This window comes from Brachycentrus maculatus, unplaced genomic scaffold (genome assembly GCF_059751285.1).
Source record: "Brachycentrus maculatus isolate JH-2025_06_01 unplaced genomic scaffold, ASM5975128v1 h1tg000175l, whole genome shotgun sequence".
Classification (NCBI taxonomy): domain Eukaryota; kingdom Metazoa; phylum Arthropoda; class Insecta; order Trichoptera; family Brachycentridae; genus Brachycentrus; species Brachycentrus maculatus.
Window position 1 is genome coordinate 2,216,915 of NW_028280927.1, and position 11,245 is coordinate 2,228,159.

Genomic DNA, 11,245 nt, shown 5'->3' on the forward strand with positions numbered 1-11,245 from the left:
TAAATGTCTAAATGGAAAATCATCTACATATAATACTTTCACAAGAACTAATATTGCCTAACGGAGATGATATGCTTAGAGTGTTGAAAAACAAGTCAATATTTTATGGTTTTATATCTACAATTACGTAATCTCTGAAAATATGAATGAGATTGTATTTTTTGCTAATATTTATTGAATGATTAATAAGGATATCATAAAATTTACACCTTTATCTTGGCTTCTCCCACTTTGGCTTCCTACTCAGTAAACCATGCTTTTAAAATATTATTTTATTACTGTAAACTTGACATCACTCCATTTATATTCATAAAATTTGTAATCAACAATCGAAATTTTCTTCTAATGTACATTTTTTTCTATTTTGTTACAGATTGACCTAATAAAAGCTGCTGTTGGAAACAAAGCTCTCTGAATTGAAGATAAATCAAAAAAGATACATTTAAAAAAAATTCACGGTAAAAATTTTCAAAATGGATGACCCATATAATCTGCCAGTGTTATAATTTTGAAAATAACGTGTGTAATATTAATTTAAACTTAACTTCATATTTAAGTGAAAAAAAAAGAAAAATGGATCACATGATGATGCAGTTTAGTTTTAAGGGCCAGCGCCTTTTTCCGGATGCAAACAATAACGGAAAAAGAGGCGGAAGGAACGGCGAAGGGAAGAATTCAGAGAAGTACCAATTGAGACCTCGAGGAAGAGCGAGAGAGAGCCGAGCAGCTACGGCAGGAAGGCAGATAAAGGATGAAAAAGAAACTCAATCCAGACCAAGACCCGCCCCTCTTAGTAAATACAGAAGAAAAACCGCAAACGCGAGAGAAAGAAGCAGAATGAGAGAAATAAACCAAGCTTTCGAGACTTTGCGGAGATGCGTACCGCATTGGGCCGCTGCGCCGACCACCCCTCAAGGAGAAAAACTAACCAAAATAACAACCCTCAGACTGGCAATGAGATACATTGGCTCTCTAACTGCAGCCTTGAGAGACCCTCCACTATTTCATCACGAATTTGACAACCTTCTCGATTCAGACGAAAGTAGAAACACCTGCAGTCCTCAAACCCTACCCAGTTCGGATTCTTCACTAAGCCCTGATATGGGATTACCCGACAGTCCATTTCTGTCATCGCCGGAGTCATACAGTCCCATGTTGACATCTCCCGACCTTCCTGAATCCTGCCTTTCACCTTTGGACTTCGATAGTCCTTGCTTGCTACAAGACGCCTTTCACGACCCTTCACTCACAGCAGAAACGTTCAGTGAATATTTTTTAACATGACGTTCACAGGAGAGAAAAATCTGCGGACTATAAGTGTATATTTTACCAGTTGAATACAGTTGCCATTTGTAAAGATCATATAATTAATATGTAAATAAGAAATATATTCAGAGTATTTATTAAACGTTTAAATTAATGGAAACAGCGTACGTTTCATGAAAGTGGTAAAATTATTTCGAAAAATTAATGATTTTATCACTATATTTTACCACAAAGGTAGTAAACGTATAAATATCCCATGGTGTAAATATTTAAAAATCACGTTTTAATATAAATATTTTTATGTACGTTTCACAGCATTATCGAAACATTAGATGTTATAAAAGTTAAATAAGTTGTAAAATATTATGTGTAGTTAGATGTTAGTAATGGCCAGATGTTGAGAACTGATATTTTAATACTATTCGTATTCATATTTTTAAATAAATAACAAATACATGAATACTTATTATTTTTTATGTATTTTTGCCACGATGTAAACATTAACCTTGTTACGTTTGATTTTATGATAAATATAACGAGCATTATCAAAATTATACATTCTGAAATATTTTTCTATGATTTTTTGTAATACGTTCCACGTAGTACCGTGTAAAAAAATACGTCTAAAAAAGTATACTAAAATAATAAAATAAAAATATGGTGCAAAGGATGTATGAAAATTAATTAAGGTTCAAAAAATAAATTTCAGTATTGCTTTTTGTATCTTAATTTAATTTTGAAAATATTAATAGGTGTAGGAGATCCGAATTATTTTAACAAACAAATGTTTAACAAAACGGACGCTAGAATTTTTTTTTATTTTTCCTTGCACTGAGTTATTTCGAAATCATATAAAAAAAACTTGTCGAAAAGAAATCGTTACACATCACAAATACGATTTTTTTCGCCTTTTCCTAAATTATCGTTACATATCGCTCACTCCTTTCAAGAACGTCACAAATAAAAAAACTTGATTTTTCAAGAGAACGTTTTTAAAGTGCAAAAATATAATGCAATATGTTAAAAATAAATATCTAGCCACTTACTGAACTTTTAAATGTCCAACAGATCTTTTTAGGTAAAACCTGAAGGTTTTTTCTCCATTTGAAAATTATTTAGTATTTTAAAAAAATAATTAAACAGTACCTTTTCATGAAAATGCAAAAACAACACTTTCTGCCCTGTAGCAGGTAAATATTAAGTCAAAAATATGCCTCTTTTGTTGGGATATAGTACACTTTCTGGGCATTCCGAAAACACGCATAACTGAAAATTGACGATTTTTAATTTATGACGTTCTTGAAAGGAGTGAGCGATATGTTAAATCCTTAGTTCTGTTTTATGGAAACCGTTTTAAGAATAATCCAATATTCATATATCACAACCTTTTGTTATTCTTTGTATTCAATCTTGTATTTTGCTAATCTTTTTGCGTATCATATTTATTTGATCAATTTTGTAAAAAAAAACACATTCTTGTTGGCGTAAAAATGATGTCTTCAACACTTTGTCATTAATAAAACATGACCGTAGTCATTTTAAGCTATTTTATGAATGAATCTGACTATCTTTATTACCATGAATTATATCTCTGCCTACTGTTAAGTCAGCATGACCTTCGTATGACATAATATTTATTATTTGACTTTGAAAATCGTGGTTTTTTGAATAATGTACAAAGTGCCTACATTGTTATTCGAGGCTGCGATTTTTCAATCATAAGCATTACATAGTTACGTCATAGTTTATCATAATAATATGTAAATTTCGATATGTAAATCTCCAATTAAATGTTCCTCATTGCCCCATAAATATTTATCTCAAATTCATTCACAATTCCGTGCTTGTGTGGGATGCGCACGAATGCGTACTGGAATCTAATGGTCCAGTTTGACTTACGAATTATATCCCACGTTTTCAATAAATCTGGCTCTACACACAAGAACCAATACTGACTGAAAAATTAAGACACTGCCTTGTAATAATATATTAATAAATTATTAATTAAGTAGTTATGTAAAAGAGATAATACTCAAAACGAAAGAAAATTAATCTAACAGATCGGTTTGTAGTACGAGGTAGTTGTGACAAAAAAAATAATAAATGTGGGACCAAATACTATATTAGTCTACAACATTTTGAGTGTGTCCAAATACTTGTTCACAAAATCTGGATTATCTCCAATTACAGGAGTTATTTTCATATTATTTTTTGATATCTCATCAAAGATGAAGAAGAATATGGAAGTCTGGGCATTCCCGTAAATGCCCAGACTTCCATATTCTTCTTCATCTTTGATGAGATATCAAAAAATACTATATTAGTCAGTTCGATGGGTCGATTTATGAAACAGGCAATTTACGAAAATTTATGAAAATCTTTCAAACGATTCCTCGTCCTGTTCATTCAGCTGATACACATTCATAATTCATCCAAGGATTCATATCATGCTCGATATATTGAGATAGTATTTTTTATCAAGTCATTTTATTTATCTCATGTTATTATCAAAACAATAATGAGAATAAATTATTTTTTTCTACGACAAAGCAAAACATTTTCAAAACATTATATAAAATCTTCTTTAAAATGAAAAGTGATATTTGATATTGAAAATTGATATTTTAAACAAAGAAAAAAAGTGTCATATTATAGTCAAAGCTGTTGCAATATCCATATCTTTAACTTATACTGAAAAATTAATATCTTAAGATTAATTTTTAAATTCTGAGATTTTTTATTTAATTTATGTGCTATCATTGATTTTTACAAAAGAAATATTTTTTTCCGAGTACGCAATTTAAAAAAAAAATATTTATTGTATTATATATGTACCTACTATACTCAGCATGTTTTATATTTTTTAAATAAATAAAATAAAGTAGTGTTATTTTGTAAATTTTTTACTTTTGGAAAAAAGCTTTCATTAAAGGTTAAGAAAATTCCTATAGAATTTATAAAAATAAACAGTAAGGCTTATTTATACTCAATGTATTTTTTTGTTTATTTGTTATAATAATATTAAACTATTAAAATTTGGCGTTGCTATTAAATAGAAGTGCAATAAGTGTGCTGTAAATAATTAAAGAGCATAATTTTAATTGTAATCTATCATAAATAGTGTATTTTCTTATATATTTTAATAGTTTTGTAGCATTGTTACATCCGTTGAATTTTATTAAAAAGTGCCATTTAATTTGTGACATAGGATACAAATAACCGATATTTTACCGTGCTATTCTTCTGTGTATATAAAAGGGTGCTACTAAGCCGATATGTATTTTTGTTTGTTAAATTTTCAAGAATTAACTTAAAAAATCGAACCAGTTATACAGAACAATGTCAAATGATTTTCAGTATGCAAGCAATTTTAACAATTTTGAAAAATACTTTTAAGATATTTTAAAACAAATGTATCATATTTACACGAGCTTAAAACGCAAAAAGTATTGGATTTTTGTATTTATCTTTATTTGAATAATTGTTATAAAAATGCTTTATTTTGAAGAAATTATTCTAAAACTATGTAATATATAAATAAAAAATGTTTTTATCTAAAATTCCTATGGGTATTTCAGAAAATAAATATATATTTCTAAATTTGTGTTTTTTTTTACACTAATGATTTTTCCTCGAAATGTTCTAGAACCTATGTTGACTATTTGGGTTGATATACATACTAAATTGAAATTAAGGTAAATTAAAATCAACATATTTCGAATTTAATGTATAAGAGCTAAATGCATGAACCACTATACTGTGAAGACTACATGGGGAGGATAATTTTTTAAAAAATTACAGATTTTTTTTTTAAATCTTTCAAAAAAAAGCCTTTAATAGTTTTACGCGGTTATTTTGAATTTTCGAGTTTTTCTCTGTTTTTTTGTTAAATGAAAAATATATGCTTTAAACACTTAAATAAAAAAGTAAATTATTTACATAGCGCCGTTTTCAAAAAATGAAATGTGGAAATAAGTAAATTAAAAATTATTTATAAAACCAAAAAATGTATAAGTAAACAGAGTAAATATTGCATAAAGGAACGTAAAAAAAAAATTACCTTGATTAACAAACTTCCATGACACACAATTTTGTATTGTTGAATTAGTTTTTTTGTTTACAACATTTTGAGTCTGTCCAAATACTTGTTCACAAAATCTGGATTATCTCCAATTACAGGAGTTATTTTCATATAATTTTTTGACATCTCATCAAAGATGAAGAAGAATATGGAAGTCTGGGCATTTACGGGGCTGACAACCGTCATAGGCTGGTTTAAGTGATCACTTTACACACGTGTAACATTCGCCAATTCTACCCATTATTGACAACCACACTACTCAAATTCTTGGAAGTTCTATATATATGAACCAAAATACACTAACGTCATCGTCGGCATATTGACGGGACGTGCTTTTACCAAAATTTACAAGAGTCGATATTTCGATTCCCAGTAATAAAAGGAAAAAGAACCTCAATATATGAAACCAATGTTTCTCTTCACTTGGATTGAGATGTAAATAAAAATATTGGTAAAAAACAATTCCTTTGTGTAGCTGAACCCTGAATTTGTGAATGAAGTTTTGGACACACTCAAAATATTGTCGATGTATATTAGTTTGTAATTCCACGGTGATATTGTTCTGATCTTGTATTTTGCTCATGTTGAGAAAACTGAGATGATTTTATGTTTGTGCGTTATAAAATTTATCTTCTTTTCCTTCAAATCTTTTAATATTTTTAGTATTTCCTTTAATTTTTGTCATGATAGTGACAAAAATCAAATGCATTTAAACTCATATTATTTTAACTCTTACAAAATTAAAGATAAATTTCCAGTAAGCTGTAAATGTTTAGATATTTGATACCGTTTTACGGTATTTTACATGCCCTGTTATGAAGAACTTATCATAAATTTATTTAAAAAAAATAAATCATTGCTTATTAAATATAATGGATATTTCTTTTATAAAAATGAATGTATCTCATTCGATCTAAACCGCGTGCCATAATTCTCATTGATCGATTCTATTGGCGCTAAGCCATTAATTTCCAGCTATTGAAATGCTACACAATTGTATAATTTGAATAAATATATATATGGTAATCACTCGATGGTCGATTTAGATAAATGTCTAAATGGAAAATCATCTACATATAATACTTTCACAAGAACTAATATTGCCTAACGGAGATGATATGCTTAGAGTGTTGAAAAACAAGTCAATATTTTATGGTTTTATATCTACAATTACGTAATCTCTGAAAATATGAATGAGATTGTATTTTTTGCTAATATTTATTGAATGATTAATAAGGATATCATAAAATTTACACCTTTATCTTGGCTTCTCCCACTTTGGCTTCCTACTCAGTAAACCATGCTTTTAAAATATTATTTTATTACTGTAAACTTGACATCACTCCATTTATATTCATAAAATTTGTAATCAACAATCGAAATTTTCTTCTAATGTACATTTTTTTCTATTTTGTTACAGATTGACCTAATAAAAGCTGCTGTTGGAAACAAAGCTCTCTGAATTGAAGATAAATCAAAAAAGATACATTTAAAAAAAATTCACGGTAAAAATTTTCAAAATGGATGACCCATATAATCTGCCAGTGTTATAATTTTGAAAATAACGTGTGTAATATTAATTTAAACTTAACTTCATATTTAAGTGAAAAAAAAAGAAAAATGGATCACATGATGATGCAGTTTAGTTTTAAGGGCCAGCGCCTTTTTCCGGATGCAAACAATAACGGAAAAAGAGGCGGAAGGAACGGCGAAGGGAAGAATTCAGAGAAGTACCAATTGAGACCTCGAGGAAGAGCGAGAGAGAGCCGAGCAGCTACGGCAGGAAGGCAGATAAAGGATGAAAAAGAAACTCAATCCAGACCAAGACCCGCCCCTCTTAGTAAATACAGAAGAAAAACCGCAAACGCGAGAGAAAGAAGCAGAATGAGAGAAATAAACCAAGCTTTCGAGACTTTGCGGAGATGCGTACCGCATTGGGCCGCTGCGCCGACCACCCCTCAAGGAGAAAAACTAACCAAAATAACAACCCTCAGACTGGCAATGAGATACATTGGCTCTCTAACTGCAGCCTTGAGAGACCCTCCACTATTTCATCACGAATTTGACAACCTTCTCGATTCAGACGAAAGTAGAAACACCTGCAGTCCTCAAACCCTACCCAGTTCGGATTCTTCACTAAGCCCTGATATGGGATTACCCGACAGTCCATTTCTGTCATCGCCGGAGTCATACAGTCCCATGTTGACATCTCCCGACCTTCCTGAATCCTGCCTTTCACCTTTGGACTTCGATAGTCCTTGCTTGCTACAAGACGCCTTTCACGACCCTTCACTCACAGCAGAAACGTTCAGTGAATATTTTTTAACATGACGTTCACAGGAGAGAAAAATCTGCGGACTATAAGTGTATATTTTACCAGTTGAATACAGTTGCCATTTGTAAAGATCATATAATTAATATGTAAATAAGAAATATATTCAGAGTATTTATTAAACGTTTAAATTAATGGAAACAGCGTACGTTTCATGAAAGTGGTAAAATTATTTCGAAAAATTAATGATTTTATCACTATATTTTACCACAAAGGTAGTAAACGTATAAATATCCCATGGTGTAAATATTTAAAAATCACGTTTTAATATAAATATTTTTATGTACGTTTCACAGCATTATCGAAACATTAGATGTTATAAAAGTTAAATAAGTTGTAAAATATTATGTGTAGTTAGATGTTAGTAATGGCCAGATGTTGAGAACTGATATTTTAATACTATTCGTATTCATATTTTTAAATAAATAACAAATACATGAATACTTATTATTTTTTATGTATTTTTGCCACGATGTAAACATTAACCTTGTTACGTTTGATTTTATGATAAATATAACGAGCATTATCAAAATTATACATTCTGAAATATTTTTCTATGATTTTTTGTAATACGTTCCACGTAGTACCGTGTAAAAAAATACGTCTAAAAAAGTATACTAAAATAATAAAATAAAAATATGGTGCAAAGGATGTATGAAAATTAATTAAGGTTCAAAAAATAAATTTCAGTATTGCTTTTTGTATCTTAATTTAATTTTGAAAATATTAATAGGTGTAGGAGATCCGAATTATTTTAACAAACAAATGTTTAACAAAACGGACGCTAGAATTTTTTTTTATTTTTCCTTGCACTGAGTTATTTCGAAATCATATAAAAAAAACTTGTCGAAAAGAAATCGTTACACATCACAAATACGATTTTTTTCGCCTTTTCCTAAATTATCGTTACATATCGCTCACTCCTTTCAAGAACGTCACAAATAAAAAAACTTGATTTTTCAAGAGAACGTTTTTAAAGTGCAAAAATATAATGCAATATGTTAAAAATAAATATCTAGCCACTTACTGAACTTTTAAATGTCCAACAGATCTTTTTAGGTAAAACCTGAAGGTTTTTTCTCCATTTGAAAATTATTTAGTATTTTAAAAAAATAATTAAACAGTACCTTTTCATGAAAATGCAAAAACAACACTTTCTGCCCTGTAGCAGGTAAATATTAAGTCAAAAATATGCCTCTTTTGTTGGGATATAGTACACTTTCTGGGCATTCCGAAAACACGCATAACTGAAAATTGACGATTTTTAATTTATGACGTTCTTGAAAGGAGTGAGCGATATGTTAAATCCTTAGTTCTGTTTTATGGAAACCGTTTTAAGAATAATCCAATATTCATATATCACAACCTTTTGTTATTCTTTGTATTCAATCTTGTATTTTGCTAATCTTTTTGCGTATCATATTTATTTGATCAATTTTGTAAAAAAAAACACATTCTTGTTGGCGTAAAAATGATGTCTTCAACACTTTGTCATTAATAAAACATGACCGTAGTCATTTTAAGCTATTTTATGAATGAATCTGACTATCTTTATTACCATGAATTATATCTCTGCCTACTGTTAAGTCAGCATGACCTTCGTATGACATAATATTTATTATTTGACTTTGAAAATCGTGGTTTTTTGAATAATGTACAAAGTGCCTACATTGTTATTCGAGGCTGCGATTTTTCAATCATAAGCATTACATAGTTACGTCATAGTTTATCATAATAATATGTAAATTTCGATATGTAAATCTCCAATTAAATGTTCCTCATTGCCCCATAAATATTTATCTCAAATTCATTCACAATTCCGTGCTTGTGTGGGATGCGCACGAATGCGTACTGGAATCTAATGGTCCAGTTTGACTTACGAATTATATCCCACGTTTTCAATAAATCTGGCTCTACACACAAGAACCAATACTGACTGAAAAATTAAGACACTGCCTTGTAATAATATATTAATAAATTATTAATTAAGTAGTTATGTAAAAGAGATAATACTCAAAACGAAAGAAAATTAATCTAACAGATCGGTTTGTAGTACGAGGTAGTTGTGACAAAAAAAATAATAAATGTGGGACCAAATACTATATTAGTCTACAACATTTTGAGTGTGTCCAAATACTTGTTCACAAAATCTGGATTATCTCCAATTACAGGAGTTATTTTCATATTATTTTTTGATATCTCATCAAAGATGAAGAAGAATATGGAAGTCTGGGCATTCCCGTAAATGCCCAGACTTCCATATTCTTCTTCATCTTTGATGAGATATCAAAAAATACTATATTAGTCAGTTCGATGGGTCGATTTATGAAACAGGCAATTTACGAAAATTTATGAAAATCTTTCAAACGATTCCTCGTCCTGTTCATTCAGCTGATACACATTCATAATTCATCCAAGGATTCATATCATGCTCGATATATTGAGATAGTATTTTTTATCAAGTCATTTTATTTATCTCATGTTATTATCAAAACAATAATGAGAATAAATTATTTTTTTCTACGACAAAGCAAAACATTTTCAAAACATTATATAAAATCTTCTTTAAAATGAAAAGTGATATTTGATATTGAAAATTGATATTTTAAACAAAGAAAAAAAGTGTCATATTATAGTCAAAGCTGTTGCAATATCCATATCTTTAACTTATACTGAAAAATTAATATCTTAAGATTAATTTTTAAATTCTGAGATTTTTTATTTAATTTATGTGCTATCATTGATTTTTACAAAAGAAATATTTTTTTCCGAGTACGCAATTTAAAAAAAAAATATTTATTGTATTATATATGTACCTACTATACTCAGCATGTTTTATATTTTTTAAATAAATAAAATAAAGTAGTGTTATTTTGTAAATTTTTTACTTTTGGAAAAAAGCTTTCATTAAAGGTTAAGAAAATTCCTATAGAATTTATAAAAATAAACAGTAAGGCTTATTTATACTCAATGTATTTTTTTGTTTATTTGTTATAATAATATTAAACTATTAAAATTTGGCGTTGCTATTAAATAGAAGTGCAATAAGTGTGCTGTAAATAATTAAAGAGCATAATTTTAATTGTAATCTATCATAAATAGTGTATTTTCTTATATATTTTAATAGTTTTGTAGCATTGTTACATCCGTTGAATTTTATTAAAAAGTGCCATTTAATTTGTGACATAGGATACAAATAACCGATATTTTACCGTGCTATTCTTCTGTGTATATAAAAGGGTGCTACTAAGCCGATATGTATTTTTGTTTGTTAAATTTTCAAGAATTAACTTAAAAAATCGAACCAGTTATACAGAACAATGTCAAATGATTTTCAGTATGCAAGCAATTTTAACAATTTTGAAAAATACTTTTAAGATATTTTAAAACAAATGTATCATATTTACACGAGCTTAAAACGCAAAAAGTATTGGATTTTTGTATTTATCTTTATTTGAATAATTGTTATAAAAATGCTTTATTTTGAAGAAATTATTCTAAAACTATGTAATATATAAATAAAAAATGTTTTTATCTAAAATTCCTATGGGTATTTCAGAAAATAA

The 11,245-nt window shown here is 28.6% G+C and overlaps 2 protein-coding genes across 2 annotated transcripts; both read left to right on the forward strand.

Moving 5' to 3' along the window:
• The first annotated feature begins 493 nt into the window (after window positions 1-493).
• On the forward strand, window positions 494-3,381 carry LOC148308178 (uncharacterized). The gene has a single exon (XM_088262179.1). The coding sequence runs from the start codon at window positions 574-576 to the stop codon at window positions 1,282-1,284; it is 711 nt and encodes a 236-aa protein (XP_088118305.1). The 5' UTR covers window positions 494-573; the 3' UTR covers window positions 1,285-3,381.
• Window positions 3,382-6,893: 3,512 nt separating this feature from the next.
• LOC148308179 (uncharacterized) lies at window positions 6,894-9,775 on the forward strand. Its single transcript, XM_088262188.1, has one exon. The coding sequence runs from the start codon at window positions 6,968-6,970 to the stop codon at window positions 7,676-7,678; it is 711 nt and encodes a 236-aa protein (XP_088118314.1). The 5' UTR covers window positions 6,894-6,967; the 3' UTR covers window positions 7,679-9,775.
• The last annotated feature ends 1,470 nt before the right edge of the window (window positions 9,776-11,245 follow it).